Source organism: Penicillium malachiteum (genome assembly GCF_028827825.1).
Source record: "Penicillium malachiteum strain IBT 17515 chromosome Unknown utg000003l:1.0-4950554.0:1.0-4952489.0, whole genome shotgun sequence".
NCBI lineage: Eukaryota > Fungi > Ascomycota > Eurotiomycetes > Eurotiales > Aspergillaceae > Penicillium > Penicillium malachiteum.
In genome coordinates, this window is record NW_026643096.1 from 577,557 (window position 1) to 604,112 (window position 26,556).

Genomic DNA, 26,556 nt, shown 5'->3' on the forward strand with positions numbered 1-26,556 from the left:
CACCGGAAAGATTCAGAGAAAGAAGTGCATCGAGTTCTCTTACTAGTACCTTCAGTCTTATTTCTCACCGAACAACTATAACTACTTTCAATTTTTGTTACTTCAAGTTGAAAGCGCTATGTCGTCGTCCTAGACTGTCATTGTTTTCGGACCAGCAGGAAGGGTCGGTTCTGTGGCCGCTCTGACCGCTCATGAAGAGGGCGCACAGGTCGTCCTAGCAATGCGCGACCCTTCAAAGCACATCCCAATACTCGACAATATTGCTGCCGAGAGGGTCCAGGCCGATTTGAACCAGCCGAAAACCATCAAAGCGGCCGTGGAGCAGACTGGAGCGAAGCGTGCTTTTATTTACCTCGTTCATGCAACCAGAGATGGGATGCGATCCTCAATCGAGGCTCTGAAAGAGGCTGGAGTGGAGTCTGTTGTGTTTCTGAGCTCCTTCAGCGTCTCTGAAGATTTTCGTACTATATCACCCACCGAATTTGTCCCATATATGCACGCTCAAGTTGAGATTTCGTTAGATGAAGTTTTTGGCGACAATGGTATTGTGGTTCGACCAGGATTCTTTGCCAGCAACATGATTTCCATGAAGAGTGAAATTCTCTCAGGGGAAGTGAGATTCGCTAATCCTGATGCTAAGCTTGATTGAATTGTGCCAGCAGATATTGGGCGCGTCTGTGGAAAGCTTTTGGTTCATGGATCTGACGTACGTGTGATTGTGGCCTGGTTGGGCCTCAGCTACTATCATATCAAGACGCAATATTGATTATTGCGCGATCCATCGGGAAGGAAGTACAAGTGATCAAACTTGAGAGAGAAGAAGCCGTGCAAGATGCCATGAAGAAATCTGGTCTTCCCAGACCTGTTGCTGAGTGGTTTGTCGCCAACATCACTGGGCCTGCGTCGGATATCTCCACCCCACCTGACTATGTGAACGCATTGAAGAATGTTCAAGCTTATACTGGACAGGCGCCAATCAAATTTGAGCAGTGGCTTGAAGAGAAGAGGAATTTGTTCTTGGAGTAATTTGAAGTGTCACATTGATTCAAATGTGGATCGAAGCATCGCACAAGAGGCGGGAAGGTGAACTGTACTCTGTCTCCATTGGTACTGCAATCTGAACATCTCAGCTCCCTTCTCATAAAGTTCCAAGGTTCTCCTATTAAGCCCGAGGCTCTTGGACCTGATATTCATTTTATCTACAATGAAGCAACATTCAAGTCTGCTCCCATAGGTAATTTCAGAAGTTGACACAAGATTTCCGAGTCTGCAACCTGTCATGCCCATCAGCATATTGTGAACCACCTCAAGGGTCATGGATCTCATTAACCTCCGTCATTCTTTGGTCTCAAACCTATAAGTAAATTCAATGGGGCTTTACAATAATTGTAATATACTTGAGTGAATGCAAATAGCATTTATTTGACTCTCCAGATGCTTCCAAATCTTTTTGAATAATTTGCAGAATATAACAAGAATTTATTTTCAAATACTAATCGTCATGGAACACAGTCGTCCCCCAATTTGGAACATTGAAGCGCTTTCCTCCAAGTGCCTCGACCAAATTGTCCACTTGCTCCACCTCCTGACCATTCATCTCAAAGCAATCCCTCAGATTACTCGTAATTCTGACAGGATTGATACTCTTTGGGATCACACTCCATCCTTTCCGCACACCCCAGCTGAGCAAGACATTGCCTGAGCTACATCCCCTCTTCTCTGCAATTCTCTTGACCACAGGATTTTCATGTAATGTACTCCCACTTCCTCCAAGAGGTCCAAAGGCAGTCTGATGGATGTTATGCTGAGAACAGAACGCGTTCAACTTCTCCTGAGGAAGCAATGGCTGAATTTCTGTTTGGTTCACAGCTGGAACAATCTTGCAAGTTCTCAATAGTTTCTCCAGGTTTACAGTTGAGAAGTTTGCAACGCCAATTGCGCGCACTTTTCCTGTTTCCAACAGCTTTTCCATTTCCCTCCATGTGTCACAGAAATTCCAATCTGGGTCACGCACTGTGCGATCTTCTTTTCCGTATTTCTCTGGGGTAGAAGTGGGAAGGGTGATAGGCCAGTGCATTAGGTAGAGATCGACATAGTCGAGACATAGATCATCGAGAGATTTTTGGAGGGCGGAGGTGATACGTCGATGATCGGAGGACCATCTAAAAACTGGTCAATTTCCATAGCTAACCGCAAAAGAGATTATGAGCATACAGCTTGGTGGTGACGAAGTAATCATCTCTTGAGACACTTGTAGCTTTGAAAACCTGGCCGATCTCAGGTTCATTTCCATCTATCATTTATCAGCTTCTGCTCATGCTCCATGGTCGGAGGCTGGAAATCTCACATAGAGGTGCGCAATCCTATTAAGAGGTGTTAGTATGATCAAAGAGCAACTTTTTGTATTCACATGATCCTTACAAAATGCCGATAGCCCGCATCAAACGCAGCTTTAACAGCTGTAGCAGCCTCTCCTGGGGCAGCTTTCCAAGTACCAAACCCGATGGCAGGAATATCTGCCCCGGTGTTCAAAGTAAAGACTTTAGTCTGCAAACTAGTCATTATTCCTAGAAATTATGAATTTAATACCTTGATTTTCAATTAATTTGCGACTACAGTCGGCTTATCTATGCTTCTAGTCATCCATTTATTATCTCCACTCCGGGTAAGCTGTAACTCATCGGAGAGAAGCCCGTAATAGATCAGAACTTCTACCTCTCGTGGAATAGACCTAGATGATCGGAGTTGATCCGTATCTCTAAATTCCTTCTCAAGCCAGCGAAGGAGGACAAATCAAATCATTCATATTTCATGTCATAAAATTCTCGGGATACTACTAGTATTCAATATTTCAGGCAGTCTCCACATGTTCCACATATTCCCTCTTATTGTCATCCTCATGGTTCTGAAGCTTTCCAGCCATAATCTCACGGACATCAGAGCGGACTTTCCCTTCCTCTGTAGGATAGGCATGTCGCCACATAGTCCACAAGGGTCGATCAAATAGAGCATCCATACTTTCAATCGATCGGCCCTTCAACTCCGGCATGCAGAAGAAGATGAAAACTACACCCAGGTATGTCAGCATAGCATATAACAAAAACACACCCCATCCCATCTCGGTAATCATGTTTGGTGTAGCACGGGTGATTCCATAATCGACAATCCAATCGACAAACAAGCAAATAGCCATGCAGAAAGAGCGCTTAGTAATATTAGCATTTTGACAGCTCAAAACAATTCAAAAATGGAACTCACAATTCGTGATGGAAAGACTTCCGCCGCAAGAACATAGGGCGCTACCGAGTGACCGAATGACCACCCAAAGGCGTAAATGTAAATAAACACAATGCCAGCAATTCCTCCCGCAGGTGTACCTTCTCCAGTGCTATCATCAGTTGTGCCTGCAAAGCGAAGATAAAGAGCAAGATATAGCATGCAGGTGGCTTGAATCGTTGCGCCAACGAGTAGTGGAATCCGACGTCCAATGCGATCAATCAAATATGACACATAGAACAGAGACGTTACCACTTTAACGACACCATAGATTCCAGTATCCAGTAAATTACTTGAGCCACCCGAGACCCCAATCAAGTCGAAAATCTCGGGCGCATAGTACTGCACTCCATGTCAGTAAAATGTAGGGGCCATATCAAAGTCATGGTAACTCACGTTAAGGGAATCTGTTCCAGTGAGTTTGTGAAATAGAAATAACATAATAGCCAGGAAGAAACGCTGAAAGTTGTTTTTCAAAGTAAAAATATCCTTAATCACAACCCAATAGCTGTGTCCGGCGTAGAATTCTTGCTCATAGGTCACTTGGGCTTCGATCTCGCGAAACTCGGTCTGCACATACTCGTGATAAGGAGGCAACTTCCTCAACTTGCAAATATTCGCAAGTCCCTGTTCATGTTTCCCATGGTTAATCAACCATCGGGGTGTTTCTGGGACAAATGGAATCATCAAGCACATGAGGCCACCTGGGATGAGTTGAATTGCCATAGCAGTTTGCCATTGGCGATTATCCGTCTCAACTCCAGGATAAGACCATTTAGAGACACCATAGCTGATAAAGAATGCCAACATGATGCAAGTTACGATCATAAGATTGTATGTAGCTGTCATAGCACCTCGAACTGATTTGGGGGGAGTTCTCTGCCAAGAATTGCGGCGTGAGCATTGATGAAGCACCGACACCCATCCCAGCAATGAATCGACCTGCGAGAAGCACATTATAGGTAGGCACCATCTGCATTGCAGCTCCAATTATGAAAATGACAGCCCATAAGAAGACAGACCATTTGCGGCCAAGGTAATCGGATGTTGGAGCCGCAAGTAAGGCGCCTGCTGATCCACCAGCTGCTAGCATCGCGGAGATGATTCCCTAATACCCACAGACATGTTAGTTAGCTGAGACTTGGTAGAGAGAAAATTGATATTGCGAGTCACCTTTCGATTGTCGATCTCCGATGTAGTCATATCGGCCATTCCAAAGGCTTTTTCAAATGAAGCGAGGGTTTGAATCCCCGAAATATTTCCAGTGTCGAATCCATAAAATGCACCTCCCCACGCAACAGCAACGAGAAGATAGAGAAGGCGAAGATTGAAGATTGCTGGTGGATCATTCTTCGCCTCACTACTGACCCAGATGCTTGTGCTTCCAGCCATGTTTCAATGTTCAAGTTGTGGTAATTCAAGGTGCGAGATAGAATTCTGAAAACCAATGCTTCCTGCTTGATGAGGAAATGGATATATAGCGAGCTCAAAAATCGAGGGAAGGAATCAATGCTCCACTCTGAGCATCTTTAATCCAAACTGCAGCATAACGGATGCTTCCCCGGAATTTATCTGCAAACCCCATGGGGAAGTGGAGAGTGTGGAGCGACGTCGATCTGATGCCGGCTTGCCCACCGACATCTGGCTCAAATCCAGTCTTCCTCGGTGACCATCCCGATATCAATGCTCGTTTCTGCATTTGGTTAGCTATAGCTCGCTGAAGATAAGATAAGAGGTCCTGAAGTTTTGTTTGAACCTCCAACCTTCTTGTCTGAATCACAATTCCTCAGACAACCTACCAGCCACCGCCATGGCTTCAACTTCTGATCACACAGCACCTGAGTTCCACCCTGACCTCCAAGTATTTTCAAAGCGATCATACACGCAGCTAGAGGCATTCATACCTGCCCTCACTACACAATGTCACGCGTCGAACCTCCTCCTTCTCCCGAATGGAGACTTGCTTTGCGCGTGGTTCGGTGGTAGTATTGAGGGTCGTCCCGATATTTGCATCTACATGTCCCGACTCCCAGCCGGAGAAAAAGCATGGCAGGCAGCAATCAAAATGACACACGATCAAACCCGAAGCGAACAAAATCCTGTCCTTTTCCACGACGCCTCAACCGGCGAGCTTCGACTTTTATACACGTCTCAGGATGCCGGGAACCAAGACTCGGCAGTAGTCAAGCAATTGACTTCCACCGATGAGGGGAAGAGCTGGTCTGAGCCTACAGTTTTGTTTGACGAGCCTGGGACATTCATCCGTCAACCAGTCATCGTTCTCAAAGATGCCACATGGATAGTTCCTATATTCAAATGTCGTGCCGAACCAGGCGAGCGATGGCTTGGAAGTGACGACATCTCTTGCATACGCTTATCGAAAGATGGGGGCCAAACATGGACCGAAAAGGAGATACCGAACAGCTACGGATGTGTTCACATGAATATCCAGGAACTGAAAGATGGCTCCTATCTCGGACTATTTCGAAGTCGGTGGGCGGATCACGTATACCTCTCGACCTCTCCCAATGGTATCGATTGGAGCGAGCCCGAAGCAACTGTATTGCCCAATCCCAATGCAGGAATCTGTTTCGATGTGTTGCCATCTGGTCGGGTGGTCCTCGTGTATAATCATTCCTCAAAAAAGGATGCAGTTGGCCGACGTGATGGCCTTTATGACGATATAAGCGACGGCACTGATACACGTGCCAATCAAGCTAGCAAGCACGGCAAGGAAGCCTTCTGGGGTGCGCCACGGGCACCGCTATGTGTTGCTTGGAGTGATGATAACGGTGCTACTTGGAAATGGAAAACACTGGAAGAGGGAGACGGATATTGTTTAACGAACAACAGTGAGCAAAAGCTCAATCGCGAGTTGTCTTACCCAAGCATATTTTTTCAAAAGGACGGAGTGATTCATATTGCTTTTACCTTTTGGAGGCAGCGGATCAAGTATGTTCAACTAAGGGCAGACTTCTTTCAGTGATCATGAGGCATTCTTAGATTTGATTTTAGATAGAAATGCATGAATCAGCTCACTTTACCTTCAAGTTGTAATTATTCCAAATCATGTATAGTAAACCTAAAAAAATAATTTAATAATAGCTCTAAGATATACTAATAAACTTATCTAGAAACTGATGTCGCTATTTTAGCTCGCTATAGTTTAATACTTCTTCATCTTGGACAATCCATCGCATAGGATAATATGCCGACCATCGACGCTTCTAGGGAGATTTTGAGAACTTCAGGCTAAATATAGTACCGGTAATATTCAATCAGGAAATTCTGTTGTCTTAATTACACAGCATCAGGTAGGTTCTGCTCTATTTGCACCAAGTGCTGCATCACCTTTTCCACCCACGCAGCCTTCTCACTTCCACACGGGGTGTATGGCTTCCTCGGCCAAAAGGCTTTGGGATCATTTAACCCAGCAGCCGATCCTGCAAAATGGAAGGCCGCATATTTGGTGGGCGCGATCCCTTCCTTGCATGCCTTCTCCGCCTGAGCCACCAACCCCTGTAGCTCCTTGGTTTCTTGAATGTGCCCAGCATTCCACAGAGCGTAAATCTTAGCCACGGATTTCGGGAAGATATTCGCAATTCCAGTGACGCATCCACTGCCTCCACCTGCCAAGCAAGGAATTAACCAGTCTGAGGAACCAGCATAAACGGCAAACTGATCATGGTTGTATTCCTGTGTCAGTCTTGTCACTTTCCCGGCATTTCCACATGTCAGCTTGACACCGACAATATTAGGATGTTGCGCAAGCTCGGATAACGTGTCAGAATTCATGTCAATGCCATTGCACATCGCGGGAAACTAATAGAAATTGAGTCAATGTCGAGTCATGGCAATCACAGACCAGTGTGACTTACGCTATAAATCACGATCGGTAGATCAGTTGCGTCTGCGACATCGTGATAGAAGCTGAGAATTACATCTTTGGTAACAGCCTTGGCCCAGTAATTCGGTGGGAGTAATAAGCCGAAGTCGGCGCCCGCACTCAATGCATCTTCTGCAAGACGAATCGATTCATTTGTAGACTGTCCGCTGATGCCAGCAATTACTGCCAATTCAGGGCGACCGAGATCGGAAGCAGCCTTTTTTGCGACCTTGACTAAATCTTTGCGTTCCTCGGGAGAAAGCAGAACAGCCTCTGCGTTGGTACCGGCGAGTACAAGGCCATCAACTCCACCTCGAATCAGATGGCAAAAGAACTTATAGGAAGCGTCTAGGTCGATTTCTTGTCGCGGGTTCGACTTGAACAGCGAAATAACTGGCGGGTAAACCCCGCGAGGGAGGGGCTTTGATTTCGGTGGGAGGGTAGATGTCATGGTGTCTTGGTTGTTTACCTCGGGAGGGATATTCACACCAAATTGGGTTTACACATAAGCTTGCGCGTGTGAACATCATCTTATTCACCTTATAGACATTGCCTGATTCGCAATTATCCTGGAAGATTATCAAGTCATCTCGGATTCTCGGTGTGTCTCCGAGATTTCCGTCCGGAGTCTTTTCCACAGATGCGGGGAGCTCGAGCTGTCCCCAATCAGCCCTGTTAGATGATGTGGGGAAGCTCCAGGAAAACCAGATGATCCATACCTTTCTTGGTTCCACCGAGGACGTGGTCAAAGGATGCACATTCAACGAATAGCAAAAGGAGGTTTCGTCATGGCGGGACTCAACATTTCCCCTCTCGTTAATAGATAAACCCGTCGGGGTGCTCACCGGCGCGCTGTTATTCTGAGACCCATCACAATGCCGCTCTGAGCACCTGGCAGCCCCTATCACAAATTAAACATGACAAAGCGAAAGCGGATCTCAACCGACGAGGGACCGGAAGGGTTACCGGATGCCAATTCTCCCTCGACCGAGCTTCTCAATTCGAAGGACCCCGAAGTGCTCGATGTTTTGCCGGGGATTACCCGCAAAATCACTGCGTGTGGAGCCTGTAGGAAGCAAAAGGTGTGTATCGTCATGAGCAGCATCATTACTCTTCTGATAGGCCCAACTGACACAGCTTAGATCAAATGTGATATGACCGAAGGGCCACCGTGTACACGATGTCGTCGCCGAGGACTATCATGTGTGTTGAACAAGAGTCTACAATCATTGGTGGAGGAAGTAAAGTATGTGACAACCCCGGAATGGATAGTCTGCTCTCTATATACTAATTGGGCACTAACTTGATGACTTAGGAACACGGAACATCTACAAAATGATGTCCGCAATATCCATGAACTATTGACGAATATATGCCAACATCTTAACTTCTCTCAACCAAAACCTCTCGTTTGCACGGGCGGGGCCTCTGCTAGTGAAAATAAAGCATCACAAAACGACTCGGAAGACTTGGAGCGAGATCCCGAAGAACTTGATGGCTGTGAGATATCTCCACCTGATACACCATCTGCGGTCCAAGCACCTATCGACACCTATTTAGATATCGCCAAGTTTGGAAGTCCAGGATCATCTGCCAATACTCCACCAAGTGTTACCCGTCAGAAGCAGCACTTTCCACAGGATCTTGTCACCAAAGGTGTCATAAGTTTGAGCGTGGCAGAAAGTTTGGTTGAACGTTATTTCACGCAGCTTGATCCCTATCTCTATGGAATATGTAGCGGATATCGCACATTCCTCCAGCTGAGGAGTACATCGCCGCTGCTATTTGCGGCAGTATGCACCATTTCCGCATTGCAAGACCCCCAGGCCCAATCCCTCTACGAGACATGCAATCGCGAGTTTCGGCGGCTCATGTCGCGGTCGATTTTTGAGAAACATGATCTGGAATATGTGCGTGCTCTATGCATATCTTCTTTTTGGCTTTCAGATGCATCGAGGATTCTTTCAAGTGATGCCATTCGTCGTGCAGCAGACATGCGACTCCATCGTAGCTTTAATCATCTCTGCAGCGCAAGTGATGGCCGATTGATACCCACTCACAGCTCTCCAAATACTACATCGATAGAGACAATGGCAGTCAAGGATCGTGTAAGGTTATGGTATCTCATCTTCATATCCGATGAGCACCTTTCGATCCTTCACAACCGCGATCCACTTCTTCGCAGTGACAAGGAAATTGCATTAGGTTGGGAAACCTTCCTGGCCCGTGATGATACTACGGATTCGGATATTCGACTCATCTCCCAGGTGGCACTTCTTGTCATCATGAGTCAAATTCGAGACTTATTAGGCTCGGACCAAGAAATCCGAGTACCACAATCACTAGCAAATCAGATCATTCATTATTCTCGCCAGTTGGACCGCTGGTTTAACAAATTTTCCACACTTTTCAAACCTGATCCATACATCGGAGACTTCCCCAAACGCGGCCTCCAACTACATTATCATTTTGGAAAGTTGTACCTTGGACACCAGGTATTCAAAGGTCTGAATGGGGAGGCTCTTCCTCCTCACTTTATAACAGCAGCAAGTATGGCGCACGAAGCAGCTGTAGCAATTTTCGAGATGATCCTTCACGAGGAAAATATCCAGCACAGCTTAATTGGAATGCCACACTACTTCCACATCATGATTGCGTTTGCGGGACACTTCTTGTTAGAGGTCACCAAGAATTACCATACGCAACTGTCAATTTCTTCAGGTCAAGACTTCGAGTTAATTCGCAAGGTGCTAGAGTTGTTCCAGGCTACACCAAGCGTTCAACAACATCCGATCTGCCGAATGACTCCTGGTCTAACACGGAAATTACATGAGTGTGTTGCGTCTCTTCAAAAGGAGGGTAGTCAAATGGACTTATCCCTGCCAGCCTCAAACAATATGATGGGATACCAGTCCCAGAACTTGGATGGGCATATGGACTCAGTGCCAGGTTCATTCCCATTTCCTGGGGAGTCTCTTGTCACGCCTGTAGATGACTTTTTGCTTGCTGATTTTGGAGAGTTCACTTTTCCTGGGATGATGTCAAATGGGATGCCTTAGACTATAATACGAATCTCAATTTTGGAAATGAATTCTCATTCTCAGGCTGTAGTACTTTCTACCTTTTAGTGCTCTCGATTAACTTCATATCCGGAAGAATTTCTGTTGGCCGCAATCACGGAGAGATCACCGAGCCAATAAGCCGCATGAGACCGATCAAAACTATAAATGGTTGTAAACCCTCAAATAAACCACTTTAATTTGTCAAAAGTTTGAGATAGAGTATCATCTTCCCATGGATTCTTCACTCCTATGCCAAAAAAGCAATGTCGCACCAGCCATGCAGTACCAGCGACTCGGCAACAGTGGACTAAAAGTCTCTCGAATAATCCTCGGATGTATGACTTATGGCAACCCAAACTGGGAAGGGTCACCATGGGTCCTAGACGAGGAAGCCTCACTTCCTTTATTGAAGAAGGCCTTTGATTTGGGAATAAACACTTTCGACACAGCAAACACATACTCGAATGGAGAATCCGAGACCATTCTCGGCAAAGCATTGACGAAGTATTCGATTCCTCGAAGTAAAGTCGTGATCATGACAAAGCTTTACTACCCCGTTCTAGAGGATGACCCGACGTCAAGGCCGAATCCTGCTATCAACGATGGGCCCCTTGTGAATCAAGTGGGGTTAAGCCGAAAACACATTTTCGATGCAGTGGAGGGCTCTTTACGTCGATTGAACACCAGCTATATCGATGTCCTGCAACTTCATCGACTAGACTCAGAAACACCAGTTGAGGAGATCATGCGAGCGCTTCATGATCTTGTTCATATGGGAAAAGTTCGATACTTGGGAGCCTCGAGTATGCATTGTTGGGAATTTGCACGGCTACAGTATTGTGCAAAAATGAACGGGTGGACACCATTTGTCAGTATGCAAGGACTTTATAATCTTCTTTACCGCGAAGAAGAGCGAGAGATGAATCCTTTCTGTGAGGCTGAGGGTGTTGGACTGATACCTTGGAGTCCACTTGCACGAGGCCTGTTGGCACGACCGTGGCACGATAAATCCAGTCGGGGAGATCAGGATGAGAAGACTAAACGGTGGTTTGTTGGAGATCAGAATGCGGTAATTGTGAACCGAGTGGAGGAGCTTTCACAAAGAAAGAAATGTGCGATGAGCTCTGTCGCAATGGCATGGTTGATGCAGAAGGGAGCCTGCCCTATTGTCGGGCTAAACAGCATCGAGCGGATTGAAGCTGCACTGGAGGCTTTGGACATCAAGCTCTCGCTAGATGAAGTCGAATATCTGGAACAGCCTTATCAGTCACTAAGTGTTCAGGCGATCTGAAATGTACCTTAACAATATCATGATATCAATTTACTGCCTATTGCTCCAATATGTCTTTAATATCACATCAATCTTCAAATGAGTCTTAAAATATGTGATCAGTCACAGCTACAAGGACTCATGAAGAAATAGAACACAGTTACGTTTAACCCGCCCATGACGGGAGCATCCCTTTGATTAAGCTATCTGAGCTGAATTATCTGCAATTTTCAAGAATCTGAAGCAATGACACAATGTGGATCATGTCTTCAGAAGCCGAGAATGGACTACCTCGACAAGTGGCGCAAAACAAAAGAAGGGTATGAAGGCTGCAAATAGGGAGCATGCAAAATGAGTGCACTCGGACTTCTCCGAGGATACAAACTCTGGTCTTACTCGCCCATTATGCTTGAAGGAGAGGGTAAGTGGAAAGAACCAACCTTGTGCTCTGCGAGCGCAGGTTCAACATGGGATGTCGTCGATTGGCAGATCGTCAAAACTCAACTCACAACTCACAACTGACAACTCATCGTTCGCATATTAGATGGGATGGGAATCTGAAAGATTGTCTTCAATTACAAGGATGATGGAATCTGGCGGGGACCGGCCCGGCATAATGACTCGTTGGTTCGAAATTCAAAGAATAAGACTGTGTTCATGCGGCGGTCGGATCGTTGGGCTTCGTGTTGGGAGTGACCTGGCGTTTAGCAGCACCTTGGGTCGGGTCCTGTGGTTAAGAATGATATTAGCTCTGCCTAACTATCGGCTTCAAGGGCAATGGTGTCACGAGACACAGGGGCGAATTCGAGTGTTGATATGTTGCTGAGTCAAGTTCAGTCTCCGTGTCTTCTTGCACTTACGTCCAACTCATCGATTCGTCGCTTTTGGCCTTGAAGGCCTCTCTTCTGAACCTTCTTCACTTTTTTGACCGGACGGACTTCGCCCGGCTGAAAGACATCATCGGGCAAATCGAAACTAGAGTATTGTTAAAGGAGATATTCCGAATAGGAGCGTGTGTTGCCATACCTTCGAACATGGATCACAGAAAGATCCATTACCTCTGGCTGGTATCCAGGCCATGATGTGCAGGTAGATTTGAATATCTGGGAATCGGTCGAAATATCCAGGGATCGCGGTGCGCCTGGAATTTGAGTTAGCATGACGAGCAAGAGGGGAAAGATGACAGGTAGAAACGAGTTTGAGGGGTCTTACCTTGGTCTAACGGCTTCAATTCCAAGCCAATGTAGTAGGTTGTGGTGTAAACTGTCTGGCCCTCGTTACTTTCAACAGGCTTCACTGCAGGCTCTGGGACTGCTGCATCCTCAGCCCCAGCCTCCGCAGCAGCTTGGTGAGCTGCATCTTTGGTCTCGTCCGTCATCTCAGTTTTGGTTCCAGTGGCTTGATATTTAGTGGATCCGTTCTTCACAGCCTCCATCTCATCTTCGTTCTTAGTAAGATGAATTCGTTCAAAGCCCTTCGGGAAAGGGTGTGCAACAGCAATAACAGCTTTTCTATCAAGAGCTCCAACCAGATGTCGCAGCTTAGATTCAACTAAGCCAGACCAAACGGACTCTGCTTCCTTTGTCTTGCTTGAGGCTGTAATGCTGAGATAGTACTTGTAATCATTTGTGAAGAAGCTGTGACGTGTGAATAGATCGTTCCAGGAGAGTTGCTTCAAAAAGATTTTATCCACCATATCGCCACCTCTCTGAAGCTCCCGGAGAAGGACTGTCTTTGTCGACATTGAGATGTTATGGGTCGCGCACATTGAGGGGTAAGCCGGGGTAATAATGGGCATAAGATGAAAACGGTCGCCGTGGTAGATCTAAGGGTTCCCCCCACAACGTCAGATCATATTGCGAGCAAAATACGTGAGTGAAGCTTACCTTTGGGTTCCAAACTTTCATTGGCAGAGGACCATCCTCAATTGGCTTGAGCAAAACAGGCTGTGGCCATGACCACTTGTTCATAATGCGGAAAAACTTGCCTACAATGACAGAACCAGTAGCCTGAGGGTAAAGCTGGCAGACTCTAGCCACCAGCATTGCCCATGCTACACCACCAGGGAAGCCAACAATGTTGGCATAAATTGCGCGTCCTTTATTGAAGTTGTCAGCAAAAGTAATCGAATACCGAAAGCAAGGATTCATAATAGCACGCACGTTGGGCCCAGAGCTTGATCGCGCGCAAAGCCAAGCGGAATGTCTTCTGCTGCGGAACGAGCTCCAGAATCTCATCAGTGACACGGGTTCCATTAAGCGACCGGACCTCTTTCTCATCTAGACCTCGCAGATAGTCGTTGTTCTTTAAGTCAAGGTTCATGGGCACCGAAGGAACAATGAGTCGAGCAAAGATCAAGTCGATGCTGATTCCAGCAAGTTCGAGCTTAATGATAGGGACAAATGCATCGGGGACGGGTGTCATCTTTTCAATCGTGCCTTCGGGGGCTAGTTGTTCAAGAACGGGCGGGAAGTCGGCGAAGAAGTCTTCAGTCAGGACATGTTGCGGGCCAACGACGAGGGTATCGATATCCGATCCTGCGGTAAAAATTGTCAAAAAGAAGGCTGGCCAAATGGAGAGGTCGACGCGACAAACCTGGACCATAAACTCCGAGACGATAACTGCCATAGGCAAAGATCTTACCACCGGCTGCTTCTACAGCGGCAGGCGACATTCCTTTTCTGCGACTTACGACCTTGACAAACTCCAAAGCGCAGCGCTGAAGCAACTGCAGCATCTGTTGTCTATTTCATTGGTTAGAATCAACTCTTGGTCACAACCTCCTCATTGAGCGATGATTGACATACCTCCGTTCCGTCTCCGCTGGAGGCTCGAAGTTATTCTGCGCCTTTAGCTCCGCGATGAGATCATCATTGGCGACCAACTCATCTTGGGTAGGAAGCACAGTCGAGATCGGAGGTGTGACACCCCATTGTCGGGCAGATTGGGCTGCCATGGTAGCTCAAATTTTGCAATGAAAGAAACCGGTGATGTGATCAAGAGGATAAGATAACGGGAAGGAGAATGGTAGCGACGTCACAGTCGCGTCTCAAGGACGGCAATGGGAAATGAGAAATCAAAATTAGGAGTGATTATCAGGAAGTGACGAATCAACAAAAGAAAGACGCCGGGCAAAGACAATGGTGAAATGAAAGATCGAATGGAGTAAGGAAGGTGATAGACGCGAAATCATGTCCAGGCGCCCGCGGCCCGCCGCCCTTAAGCAAACCTTGGAAGCTTACTCAGGAATATCACGTGCCCGCATGGGCGTCCATCCCATTCTGCCCAGTGAGCTTTGTATTTGTCCACGACCCCAGGTTGAAATTCAATTATCCAATGGATGTACAACAGGTATTACTCAGTACATCTTGCTGTAGACCTGAGATGTGCTTGCATTGCATATTCTATAACACATTCTGAACTTCCTTAGCCAAATCTGCCATATCTGCCGCAAAGAATTGTTGAAGCTGCTTATCCAGCCATTTCACGTCCTCCTGACTATCTCCAGGACCTCCTGCCCAGTCTAAGAAATTTGGTCAGCGGATATGAAATTTGAATGAAGATATATCATGGAAAGACTTACGTCCCCAAATAGATGGGAAAATATCTAATTTTCCAACCCCTGGTGCCATGCAATTGACTTCATACTCGGAGTCCTCTGGTCTGACGGCAGCGAAAGGGATTAGTACCTTCACATTTCAATCAGCTGGAACTATGAAAGACTTACGGGAAGTAGAGGTCTGTCTGGGCTGGCAGAACAAGGGTCTTTGCCTTGATTGATGCAAGTGCCTTCCCAAAGTCACCATTGTAGGGTTCCTGCTTGGACACATCTCCATTCTGCCATGTTTGGATCATGACAAGTAGATTCTCAGGGTCTGTGATTGCACATTTAGCTGCTTTCCCTGTGATATGGTTGGGGACTCATCGAAATAATTGTGCAGTACCTTTGGAGCAAGCCCACTTCTCCCAGAAGTTTTGCATGAAATCCTCAAGCCCTTTGTAGCCCAGGACAGTCTCATACAACTTGTGTCGATAAAACGCCTGACTGAACCCCCTATAGATCATGGATTAGCTCAATCTTTGAAACATACCAAATCTGCTAATCTGCTTACCATCCAGCATAGACCCTACCCATTGCTTTGAGGCCAATTTCCTTTTCCTCAGCTGTCCAAGTACGGAACTCCGTCGGGGACGTCTGCACTCCGATCTCTCCAGATCCTGCAGATGGAGTATTCTTGACGGCTAGAAGAGCACTTTTCACACCTTCCAGAAAAACTTGGTTATGCAAGGAAGTCTTCGCTGATCCACAGAATGGTACGGCAATGTCCATGAATTCGGGATATTGAGTTGCCCATTGGAACGTTTGGCCAGCTCCCATGGACCACCCCACCACAGCGCGCAGGTGTGCGATCCCGAAGTGCTTAGTGAGAAGTTCGTGTTGCGCCCGCACATTATCATAGAATGAGACCTTCGGGAATGGTCCGGGCTTAGGCTGATTTGATGGCGATGAGGACTGCCCGTTTCCAAAAAGGCCGGTAACAATGATAAAATAGTCCTTCGGATTCAGAGTTTTGTCTTCTCCGATAAGCCAGAAATTATCCGACAGCACTATAGATGGCGAGGTGATCATTAGTCAAGAAGAATATCACAACGAGAAGTAAGAGACGCTTTCGGAACTTACAGCCTGAAAACCAACTCGGATACAGGATAGCTGGCGACTTGGGATCTCCAAATGTTGTGAAAGCGATATGCGCATTGGCGATCTTTTGCCCACTTTGGAGCTCCCAGTCACCAAGCTTGTAGATCTCATAGTCCTCTTGAGGCATCGTGACGTTGTTGCTAGTTCAGCTTGCAACGTGGTAGGTCAGAATATGGAAAAGTTTGTGTTTCTGCTATCTTCGATTTCCTCCGAGTCCTTGGAAAATACGGCTTAAGTCACACAGATCTGAACCTTCCAAGGGGCTTATATAGTATCAAGGTTGGAGATAAGAACCCCGCACTCTCCGCACGGCCTATCACGCTTTGCACCGGGTGCTGTGATATGGATAGAGGAGTGTTCCCCGCGGATATTTCTTTAATAAGCCGTATTAGATGATAATATGGTATTACAGGCTCTCAGGATCAGAATCAAAATTGCATCCATGTGTATGTAGTATCGGTAGTGTTTTATTTTATTTCTACTATATTAATTATTCAGGCATCTGGACTTGATCATCATAATTCATACCTCCGTCTAGTAAGCACTCAGGCCTACAGCATTGAGCGCAACGGAAGTCGAGGCACAAAGGTCGACCACCCCGAGGCAGGCTCAAATGTCTTCAACTCAGACAGAAATTCTGCCCAAGCCTCATCTGACAAGATGGGTGCAGTTACAAATTCCTTTGCACCGGTTCCATGCAATAGTTCCTCCAGTTTAGGCAAGCAGGCACTTAAAGCACGAGACTCACGCTCAAATTGCTCCTCTCTAGTTAATCCGGCATGTTGCACATACCAGCTAGAATCTTGAAGGATAACACCTGCTTCGTATAGAGCTAGCAGATCTGGATCGATACCCGCCTTGCTTGCAGCTTCAAAGGCCATGCGATGGCCTATAGCCTCAACAAGAGGGAAGCACCGTGGAAGAATTGCGTTGTTAAATGCCTCATTCCGATGGCCCTTGAAATCTTTGAAGGCCATACGGCATTCTTCGAAAAGCCCGGCCTCGTGCCGCGCAAGTAGTGATGTTTCATCGTGGGCGGGGGAAATTTCGTATCTCCCTAGAAGAAGTTCGGATCCCAGTCCTATGAAACATTGTCAATATTTACCTTTGGGAAGGATTAGAAAGATTCATACTTATGGATAACACTTGAATATCGCCTTCCGCAATGGAAATACCACGAGCTTCAAGTTGATTCTGTATGATATGATTGTGGCCAAATAATCCTTGGGCCCCACATCTTTCAGCCAGCTCAAAGAGACTGCGCTGTGAGGAGGAAACAAGCACTGCTTTCACTATCGTGGCAATTGCGCTTTGGATAGCAGGTTCGGTGACAGAATTCATGAAGGTCTCGATCGCAACTTGTACTAGAGGTTCGAAAACAGCAATCTGAGCAAGTGTATGCAAAATCGGCCGTTGCTGGGTACGGAACGAGATGATTGGTGTGAGTTCCGCATTTTTATTGTTTCCTTGGATCGATCTTTTGATGCTGTACTTTCCGGCTACGTAGACAGCACGTTTCATAACGGGGATCAGCACAGTTGACAAGGCCAGAGTACCAACTGCCACACGCTGGATCAAGTAGAGAAATTGATCTCGCATGTTCTTGGGCTTCTTAATCGATCCAAGAAGAGCAGATGCCGGAAGTTTAACATGGTCGAAAGTTGTCACGGAATGGTCAAGTGGACTTGAGCCAGCTCGATTTGGCAGTCTCCTTGACGTAACTCCTTTGCTCATCTCGTTTCCGTCGTTCAACCAGACAATGAACGGTCTTATACCGTGATCATCTCCGGAGACAATCAATCTAGCGAAGACCACTGCAACTTTTGGGAAATTTGAAATAGGGGTCGTGGGAGGCATGAACCTAGTAGGAGAGGGTTGTTAGACATAGTCAGATGATCTGGAATGGAGAGAGAAAATTACTTAGCTGCTCCCATGGTCGGTGAATGCAAGTCAAATCCTCCATCAGGGAGGAGAGTTGCTGTTGTTTCCAAGTTTTTGGCATCAAGTCCATGACCAATCTCTGTCAGCAAGAATTGTGCACTGTCAAAGTTAGCCCGTCTATTTTCCTCTACTTAGTGAATATGGCACTTACGAGACTTCAAACTTTACTATAGAGTCCAACAGACCCCAAAGATCAGGTCTTTTAGTGATGTATCGTCCAATCGTGCCGGCTACCAGATTGTATTGGATAGTGACCAAAACAAATGCAGGCATAGCGACGGTGTGGATTAACTGCTGGTGATAATCCCAGAACTTTGGTGTAAGATGGATGATATCCTCAATTGTGAGTCCTAATCGATTAGAATTTGCACTCTCGTGGGATATCACATACTACATGCGACAGACAGAATAGCGAGCTCACCGAATTCTTGGGCTGAAGCACGAGCATGTTCATAGCCAAGTATGAGTTGCTCATCCTCAGACAAATTGCTAATAGGTGTCTTGAAGAGCTCTGTTTGAGCCAGACGAAGGGAAATATCGGTCATTTCGGATAAGGGTACAGCCAACAATCTACCAGTTTACCAATTTGAAATTCAAAGTTTTGCAGAATGAACGCGAGAACATTAGGTGAAAGGCGCCATATGCTTTATTCTTATACAAATTTAGTTTCAGAAATCAGATAAACTCCACGGGCGCTGCTATCACGCCAACGCCAGCCTCGCCATGATCTGCCATTTCATAGATTTGGCCATACATAGTTTAGCTGAGGTCGGCTAGCTGAACCATCAGGTCCACCTCAGATCCCGTTCTGCAGTGGTTCATAGTAAATAAAGGCGAGGAAGCCCAAGTGGCGCATGGTAGGTTCGGGATCGGTGAAGAAAAAGTCAAGACTAGTCGGTCTCTGGTCAATAGTTTATGCCAGGACGGCTCCACAAGAGTCCACTTTAGAAAAAAAAATGACGGTTCCATTATCGGCTGTTGGAACTACACACAAAGTGTTGCAGATTACGACTATCGCTGTCCAATCATTCTCGCTAAGCATCTCCACTCCTTCCAGATGTCAGCTACGCCAGGTCTAGGATCTAGTAGGGAGACACGTCACGAAGAGTTTATTTGCCCAATTATTTTCCTGATAATAATCTGCTATCGGAGGCGCCGGACCAATTTTCACAGTGTTCTAACGCCATGTGTGGCTCAGCAGCTGAGACCTTCTATCTGTTGTAAATCCCAGGTAGTATATCCATGGATATAAAAAAGACTCCGCAAAGATTCTCAATCATCCTTCAGATTGAGGGGCGGGGAATCTCGAAGGATTCCGTGGTGCGGCCATACGAGATTCCGCCTAAACGACTAATCGGCTTAAGAACGCTCAGGTCAACCATAGACCGCTCTTCATTAATAGCGTCCTCTCTAACCCAAAACCTTACCCCCTCGACAATAATCAGTGCACCAGTCATCTTGCCAGGGGTAGTGCGACTCTCAAACTCCTTTGTGTCGACAAGCTTGGCCTCGATAGCCACAATAGATTCCTTGACACGCGCCGGCTTAACAACAGTAGTCGGTGCAGGAGTCAGACCCGAAGTCTCCCACTCAGAGACACCATATGGAGTGTTGATAGAAGTAGAATTGGCAGCTTCGACAAAGTGCTCTGAAATAATATTGATCACGCACTCTCCAGTTTCCTGCAGGTTGCGCAGGGTATCCTTGGCATTACCGAGACCCCCAGCGAACCCCACAATGAAAGTAGGTGGATCGTGATTGACAACTTGGGAATAACTGAACGGTGCGAGGTTTGTTGTCTTCCCATCGGCCGACCGCGTACTAACCAGAGCAATGGGTCTCGGCACCATACCAGAGATCAACAACTTGTAGTTGGACGCTACCGGACGGCCCTCAGCATAAGGGTCAATCTCGACATGGTCTTTCTTCAAGCTCTCTCCGCCATCATTGGCACCATCACCCTCCTTCCAAGCAGGGTTCGGAGTCTTTGTGACGGTAACTTCGGCATTGCGGCGGAAATCGGGGCGCGTAGCTTCGACTTCCTTGAAATCGGGCCGGGGATTGGACATATTGAAGCCCGAGGTACGATTGAAGGATCGGCGGGGAAGATGAGAAGGAAGGAAGGTATAGCGGCAGGGTTCAATGCGATTACTGAAAACTTATGAGATTAGCTAGGGCGTTTGAACTGCCCCGCGATGCGATAACCACGTCAGACGCACTGGCAGTAGGTGCATCAATCAGCGGAGTTTTTGTTGGCAGATAATCGCCACTGTGACGGTGAAAATGAATACTTACAATGGTAATCTGGGGGTGTGAAAGTATCGAGTAACCCGGAATGAAGGTGGTCGTAAAGCCATGAAAATCACGAAAATGAATGGAAATTCTTATCGCATTTGTAATGACGAAGCTTTCCGGCTTTCAAGTTATGAGAAGCTTAAGGACACGCCCCGTGGATGATAGGCCCACATCCCGTGTTTCCGCCCTCGTGTCTTTATGTCCATCCAGGGAATTATGTGCGTGGTAATATCGGACCGCCCTTCGGGCCGAATGTTTACTATGTCTACCACGGTGTATCGCTATTCATAACCATGGGTATATGGATTCATATCAGTGATAGGAATGGGGTAAGCTCCAATGTTGGAAATAACAGGTGAATATGCGTGATTCGTTTTTGGGATGGATCATGATGGCAATGGATACTGAAATACTATCGTGTATGAGTACTACAGGTAGTGGGATATATTGGGCTCTACTATGATCGATCTGAACTTGAACTCATCGAAGAACCTCACTGCCACTCAGCTGCAGTGCGCTTGATTTAAGCTTAATTCAGTTGTCCAAGGTTATTTGCTATCAGACTAAACCACTCAAACCTTACATACTTCAAGTTGATAGTCATAATGCGATTCATGTTTCAAATTAATGAGCCTTGAACTTTAGAGCTCGGAGTACAGAATGCTAGTGGCCAATACTCAAACGTAGAATATTTGTAGTATCCATGAAGGTGTACCGGGTCAACATTTGAACTTGAAGTTGAGAACCATCAAGTATGAGTAAAATTATGGCCATGATTGGTCTGATTGAATGAACCTGGTTTGATTGCCCAATTTCAGATGCTTTGAAAGATTTCACTCAAATGTTGATTTTCATAGGTTCCTTGTGACATCATAGTGCTAGGTCCACGTATTCTGCAGTATGATGTTTCCAATATCGGTTATGAGACTGATCTACAATTTAGCTGAACCCTGGGGCATTGTTCTTCAGATTCTAGAAACATTTGAAATTTCTGTTTCCCGCAGAACTGAGAAGAGGAAAATTTTGAATCGTTATTACTGCTAGTACTGAATCGTCTAGACCGGAGATGCGCCGACTGACCTCGGGTAAATGATACTATAGTAGATCAATATTGGTCAACGTGGATAAGTTCCAAACATCATCTTCCGCAAACATTGAAAATTCACGATAAAATACCAGTAAACCCTAGGGTTAGTAAAGATATAGCCGGAGAACTAGGACATGTGTACAGCTAGGTGGAGTGTACAACTCGTGTCGAGGGGGAAAAACCCGTCAGCGTGTACAGTAAAAAAGGACAAATTGCCGGACTCACGGTTCCCCGACTGGTCCGAGTGGACCATCCCACAACCATCAAGCTCCAAATTATGGAGTCCCCACAAAGTCTGGACTCCACGTTGTCTCTCACCGGCCCCAGCTTTTACATCTTCATTCGGGGATATCATTCAATTTACCCCTCGGCTCCGGCGCTGCATTGATGATCATTATCATCCCATTTACCCCCAAACCCACGAGTCATTGGTTCCAGGAACCCGAGGATCTGATGGATGTTAAAACTTAAGACCCACCGATCCCATGACCATCAAGATCTTTTTAAATGTCATTATTACGCTGTACTAGTATGTTCCCCTGGTGGACCCGTGGTCATCGTTTCTTTCGTTTGTTTCGTCTGTTTTCGGGTGATACCATTAGCACATGGGGCGGTCAAGGGTTGGAATTCCGTTACGCACGTAAATTATTATTATTATGATTCCATACAGATGAACATGAACTGGAATCCTTCACAAAAAAAGAATTTCTTTTAGTCTCACCCTGCTGTGAATCCAAAAAGCAAGTGGTTTTTAGATCAAGATTCCCGGAATCTCTTATCCAAAACTGCATACTACTCCCCTCCTTTCATACTCTTTCTTCCCTTCCCCCTCTACACAGCACACACCCTTTAAACTTATAAGCTATCCCTTCCTATTGGGCTCTAAGGCCCCCTCTGTGCTCCCCACGCCAGCAAATCATTCAGACTCAAAGCCTCATGCAGCTGACGCTCCCCGAGTCCCTTCTGCTCTCCCACGATCTTCCTTACCGCTTCATCTGCCCCATACCCGGCCGCGCCTCGGTGTAAGCTTCGCGTGCCGATTCGATCCCACCTACGCCCCCTCCTGGGCTCGATAGCATATACCCAATGGGTCGTGAGCACGGTTAAGCTCTTCGCTCGATATGAGCCCCCCTTCTCCTAAGAAGAAGAGTGGCGGCAACAACTCCGGTCCGAAACAAATCCGCTTCGTCTCTACCGACGGCCAACCGCAGACTAAACGACGCAGAGTCACCGCCGCGTACGTCCAGCGCAGTTCATATCAAGCTATAATTCAAGCAATATAGGTGGCTAATAGAGGTTTGGGATCTATAGTTGTTTAACATGTCGTCGGCGCAAGATTAGATGTTCGGGAGAACAACCAGGTATGGATGAGATGGAACCTATAGCTAGTGCGACAGACCACTCACGCAAGTTCTAGTGTGCAAGACTTGCTCCGACTACAAACATGTCTGTCTTGGTTATAGCGAATCGACCGCCCATCTACGATCCCAATCTGATTCCACCTCGCGGGTACCCCGAATCCCTCCCTTCGGTCCCAACGATTCTCCGCCACAGCGCAACGAGCGGGCGGTGGAGAGCTGTTCACCAGAACCAATACCAACAGTAGCCCCAAAACCTTTCCTTAAACCAACACTCGACAAGTCGGCGGTACCAAAGAAATTAGATTCAAAAGATGCTGTCGCGCGCATTAATAAAGAGATTATCTCGCAGGTCGATGGAGATAGTCCTGAAAGCAGTGAGTTGGATATAGTGTCATGTAGACTGGCCCATCCGTTGGTCGGTGGAAGCAACTGTGAACTGTGATGCTAAGATATGTCTATCGTCTTAGATAGGACCTCTGTGAGCGCCAGTAATCGCACACATGTTCCATACTTTCGATATTTCGGACCCACGGCCATCGTGCCTGGCTTTAAACAAATGGTGGGAATCTTTTTACTAGGTTGATTTCGTCTGGTTTTAACTTGATATTAGGTTGTTCAAGTTCGGGGATCACGCAAAAGTAATCCGTCAATGTCGTCAGGTCTGTGAAACTCTGTTGAATATATGGATGTGCAATTTGCTGACTGTCGCGATAAGATCCAGACTCCTTGTCTTCCTTGCGCAGCCCCAGGTTATCCGATGTTCAACCAGGCATTTTTGCTCCTACTTTGGACAACCATGATACTAGAGATGCTAATACGATACCATTTTACGACCGGGACGACCCACTTCCAGTATCAAAACTGGTTTTTCATTTGAGCGAGCTCTTTTTTGTGCATCTAGGTTGCAGCTTTCCATTTCTTCAGCGCGACAGATTTCTTCAAGATCTCAAGGAGAAGAAAATCGATACTATGTTAGTGGATGCCGTGTGCGCATTAGCCGCTAGATTCTCTCCGCATCCTCTACTTGGACCTCCTCAGGCACCGCCCATTGATCGTTCACAACCACCCGCCGATATCAAAATGTCAGATCGCGGGCTGCCTTTCGCTCATCGCGCAATGAGTGCACTCGTCGATTCATTATCTTGTCCAACACTTGCTGGAGTTATGGCCTGCCTACTGCTAGCCTATGAACAATTCGGATCTAATCATGACAGTGGTCTTTGGATGTATCTGGGAATTTCAATCAGAATGGCGCAGGATCTTGGGCTGCAAAAACATCAAGGTCTGAAGCATAACTATGGTCGGAAAGGAGTGACACCAAGTGAAGTGATGAGTGGCCAAGCTGGCAAGCTCCGAGAGGATCAATACGATGACCTCGATGTATACAACAGTCCACAAACGGTCCCACCACCTGCTTTTGGAACAGAGCGGGCACGAGAGAGAGAACGTGTTGATTCCTTCTGGAGCATATTTTTCCTTGACCGGGTCATCTCTTCTGGAACCGGTCGCCCTGTGACCCTGCGTGATGAGGATATCGAACTTTGTTTCCCACTCCAGTCCGAATCTCAATTGCCAAATGGGTGGCCTGCGCCGTTTCCACCGTTGATCCGAGTTATTCATCTTTACGGGAGAGTAACAGATCTAATTAACGGAATTCAAGATGTCAAGCACGTTACGGCAGACACTCTAAAGAGGCTTGCGGGCATGGAAAGTGACCTGACCGGTATGTATCTTTGGATGATGGGCCTATAGCAAAGACATTCTAACTCCCCACCCAGGCATTTACCAGCGACTTTCTCCGAAGCTTCATTTCAATGCTGCTAATTTCCAAGCATATGTCAAAGCCAAAGAAGGAACTAATTTTATTCTTCTGCATTTCGTATGTCCCTCTTTACTACCTGTCTTCGACTTGCTTCTAATTTTTGTTAGTGGTTTCACACACTCATTGTGCTACTTCATCAACCCACTTTACTACACTCATTTGGCGGATCGATACAGCATCTCTATCCCAATAGCCGCGAGCTGTCAATGTCATCAGCCAAGACAATTGCCGACATCCTATCATTCTCCGAATTGGTAGACGGGAAAAGCTTCATTGGCAACCCTTTCACGAGTCAGCCAATGTATATTGCAGCATGCGCTTTTCTAATGGAAAGTGCATACTACTCCTCGCCTTCATCCCGGGGGACCTCCCCTCCACCCCAACCACTATTGAGCAACTCATCTAGTGGCTTCGTAATGCCTACGATGGAGTCATCCACTGGGTCAGAACAAAAGTCTACCGCGAAGCACATTTTGCTCGCTTCAGCTGCCAAGGAGAATTATCAACGATGTTATAAGGCGTTGAAGGCGTTGGAGGCGTACTGGGAAGGAACCGGATACATTCTGACCGTGCTAGACCAGAAGGCCAAGGGGATCGTCGACCCTCTTCTGTACACAGCAGAGGACATGGAAAACACCACCGGTGACACTCCCTTCGGAGCTCCTGGCCAGGGAGTTGAAAGACCTCCTGCTGTAGCAGATGTTCCGACAGATGGGAAATGGTCGCCCAAGTTTGACCCCAGTCATGGTACGTACACCACGTTATCTACTTTGCAGGGTTTTCACTAACATTATTTCTTAGCCATTGGATGGGCATTGACAGGGGCAACAAATTCTTCCCAGCCTAATCTGAGTTTACTCTATCAAATGCCAACGACCGAAAACGAAGTACCCGAGAATAAACCACCATTTTCTTCGCAATATAGTCACAGCTACCCGTCTATGCTTCAAGTGCCAAATGCTGGTTCAAGTTCCTCGTTTCCGCACGCCGTGAGTCCTTCCGGCACCATCGGGGAATCACCCGGATCCTCTCTCGCGTCCGCCAATGCCAAATACCCTCATATCTCCAACCGAAACATGGGTACCGACTCCCCTTACTACCTCGGAATGACCTCTTCCTATCCGGAGCCAAGCACCCGGGCTGTTGCTTCAGCCCAGTCGAGTTATGACCAGGGTATTGCGCCCTCTCAAATGGATAGTCAGTCCTCTGCATTCAATTACCCCGTTTCATCCACTGCCGCAGATCAGCATGGCAGTCATACACATATGCATCCATCAATGCACTCCCACAATGGAGGTATGATGATTGAAAGTCACGATGTCGACATGAACAACATACAACATCAAGAATCCTTTCCTTTCTCAAATGGGGAGATTCTGCCCTGGCTTGAGTATTTGCCTCAAGATGTTCTCAGCTTTTTCGGCGATAACCACAACTACCCTATGATGAATCCCGACGACCCAAAAACTCGTCCTCCGCCATAATAGTTGGCGTTGTCGCCTCTTTTACGTGTATATGTATTTCTTTGTTTCCATTTTGTTCTTGAAGGCCGCATTTGAATTTCCGCCTTATCTATTAAGCGAGTTTGGGTATCTTTTTTGGAACAGCTTTCTCATTTCGAGAATTATGACCGGCGTCCGGTAGTGAGATATCCTGGATCAAGTTATAGATCGTCCGGTAGGCTCATCTTGAATTTCGTGGTTGATTCGGTCTTGACTAGCGTACAGCATCCTTGATTGTGGGTTTGAATCCGGATAAAAATTATCTACGACCATCTTGATGAATTTCTTCAAAAAATTCATGATCTCCAGGGCTCAATACTATTTTATCCCCAAAGCTGACTCCAAGAATGTTGTT

General features: G+C 46.6%; 12 protein-coding genes across 12 annotated transcripts; 5 read left to right on the forward strand and 7 right to left on the reverse strand.

Annotated features, from left to right (window-relative positions):
• Window positions 1-133: 133 nt before the first annotated feature.
• On the forward strand, window positions 134-1,026 carry N7483_006536 (SDR family oxidoreductase; the record flags this gene model as incomplete). Its single annotated transcript, XM_057089973.1, has 3 exons — window positions 134-613; window positions 663-710; window positions 739-1,026. Coding segments are annotated over 3 exons (816 nt in total), but the record flags the coding sequence as incomplete, so codon positions are not given.
• Window positions 1,027-1,492: 466 nt separating this feature from the next.
• Window positions 1,493-2,077, reverse strand: N7483_006537 (uncharacterized protein; the record flags this gene model as incomplete). Its single annotated transcript, XM_057089974.1, has 1 exon — window positions 1,493-2,077. The coding sequence occupies one exon, from the start codon at window positions 2,075-2,077 to the stop codon at window positions 1,493-1,495; it is 585 nt and encodes a 194-aa protein (XP_056944715.1).
• A 774-nt stretch (window positions 2,078-2,851) lies between these two features.
• N7483_006538 (uncharacterized protein) lies at window positions 2,852-4,668 on the reverse strand (the record flags this gene model as incomplete). Its single annotated transcript, XM_057089975.1, has 5 exons — window positions 2,852-3,205; window positions 3,259-3,618; window positions 3,673-4,066; window positions 4,131-4,384; window positions 4,450-4,668. 5 exons carry the CDS (start codon window positions 4,666-4,668, stop codon window positions 2,852-2,854), a joined length of 1,581 nt encoding a protein of 526 aa, XP_056944716.1.
• A 418-nt stretch (window positions 4,669-5,086) lies between these two features.
• Window positions 5,087-6,262, forward strand: N7483_006539 (sialidase family protein; the record flags this gene model as incomplete). The annotated part of the gene is made up of 1 exon (XM_057089976.1): window positions 5,087-6,262. One exon carries the CDS (start codon window positions 5,087-5,089, stop codon window positions 6,260-6,262), a length of 1,176 nt encoding a protein of 391 aa, XP_056944717.1.
• Window positions 6,263-6,576: 314 nt separating this feature from the next.
• Window positions 6,577-7,613, reverse strand: N7483_006540 (dihydrodipicolinate synthase family protein; the record flags this gene model as incomplete). The annotated part of the gene is made up of 2 exons (XM_057089977.1): window positions 6,577-7,098; window positions 7,155-7,613. The coding sequence occupies 2 exons, from the start codon at window positions 7,611-7,613 to the stop codon at window positions 6,577-6,579; spliced, it is 981 nt and encodes a 326-aa protein (XP_056944718.1).
• Window positions 7,614-8,079: 466 nt separating this feature from the next.
• Window positions 8,080-10,221, forward strand: N7483_006541 (uncharacterized protein; the record flags this gene model as incomplete). The annotated part of the gene is made up of 3 exons (XM_057089978.1): window positions 8,080-8,244; window positions 8,305-8,408; window positions 8,478-10,221. The coding sequence occupies 3 exons, from the start codon at window positions 8,080-8,082 to the stop codon at window positions 10,219-10,221; spliced, it is 2,013 nt and encodes a 670-aa protein (XP_056944719.1).
• Window positions 10,222-10,501: 280 nt separating this feature from the next.
• On the forward strand, window positions 10,502-11,515 carry N7483_006542 (aldo/keto reductase; the record flags this gene model as incomplete). The annotated part of the gene is made up of 1 exon (XM_057089979.1): window positions 10,502-11,515. One exon carries the CDS (start codon window positions 10,502-10,504, stop codon window positions 11,513-11,515), a length of 1,014 nt encoding a protein of 337 aa, XP_056944720.1.
• A 634-nt stretch (window positions 11,516-12,149) lies between these two features.
• On the reverse strand, window positions 12,150-14,450 carry N7483_006543 (polynucleotide adenylyltransferase; the record flags this gene model as incomplete). Its single annotated transcript, XM_057089980.1, has 8 exons — window positions 12,150-12,221; window positions 12,355-12,469; window positions 12,521-12,635; window positions 12,707-13,319; window positions 13,381-13,592; window positions 13,657-14,031; window positions 14,090-14,238; window positions 14,302-14,450. 8 exons carry the CDS (start codon window positions 14,448-14,450, stop codon window positions 12,150-12,152), a joined length of 1,800 nt encoding a protein of 599 aa, XP_056944721.1.
• Window positions 14,451-14,898: 448 nt separating this feature from the next.
• Window positions 14,899-16,320, reverse strand: N7483_006544 (homoserine acetyltransferase family protein; the record flags this gene model as incomplete). The annotated part of the gene is made up of 6 exons (XM_057089981.1): window positions 14,899-15,017; window positions 15,078-15,157; window positions 15,222-15,396; window positions 15,439-15,548; window positions 15,607-16,102; window positions 16,176-16,320. 6 exons carry the CDS (start codon window positions 16,318-16,320, stop codon window positions 14,899-14,901), a joined length of 1,125 nt encoding a protein of 374 aa, XP_056944722.1.
• A 424-nt stretch (window positions 16,321-16,744) lies between these two features.
• On the reverse strand, window positions 16,745-18,679 carry N7483_006545 (acyl-CoA dehydrogenase/oxidase; the record flags this gene model as incomplete). Its single annotated transcript, XM_057089982.1, has 5 exons — window positions 16,745-17,274; window positions 17,327-18,054; window positions 18,114-18,233; window positions 18,286-18,484; window positions 18,526-18,679. 5 exons carry the CDS (start codon window positions 18,677-18,679, stop codon window positions 16,745-16,747), a joined length of 1,731 nt encoding a protein of 576 aa, XP_056944723.1.
• Window positions 18,680-19,417: 738 nt separating this feature from the next.
• N7483_006546 (flavin reductase family protein) lies at window positions 19,418-20,203 on the reverse strand (the record flags this gene model as incomplete). Its single annotated transcript, XM_057089983.1, has 1 exon — window positions 19,418-20,203. One exon carries the CDS (start codon window positions 20,201-20,203, stop codon window positions 19,418-19,420), a length of 786 nt encoding a protein of 261 aa, XP_056944724.1.
• Window positions 20,204-22,637: 2,434 nt separating this feature from the next.
• Window positions 22,638-26,183, forward strand: N7483_006547 (uncharacterized protein; the record flags this gene model as incomplete). The annotated part of the gene is made up of 9 exons (XM_057089984.1): window positions 22,638-22,753; window positions 22,828-22,932; window positions 22,980-23,251; window positions 23,345-23,436; window positions 23,488-23,536; window positions 23,593-24,600; window positions 24,656-24,756; window positions 24,807-25,446; window positions 25,501-26,183. The coding sequence occupies 9 exons, from the start codon at window positions 22,638-22,640 to the stop codon at window positions 26,181-26,183; spliced, it is 3,066 nt and encodes a 1,021-aa protein (XP_056944725.1).
• Between the last annotated feature and the right edge of the window lie 373 nt (window positions 26,184-26,556).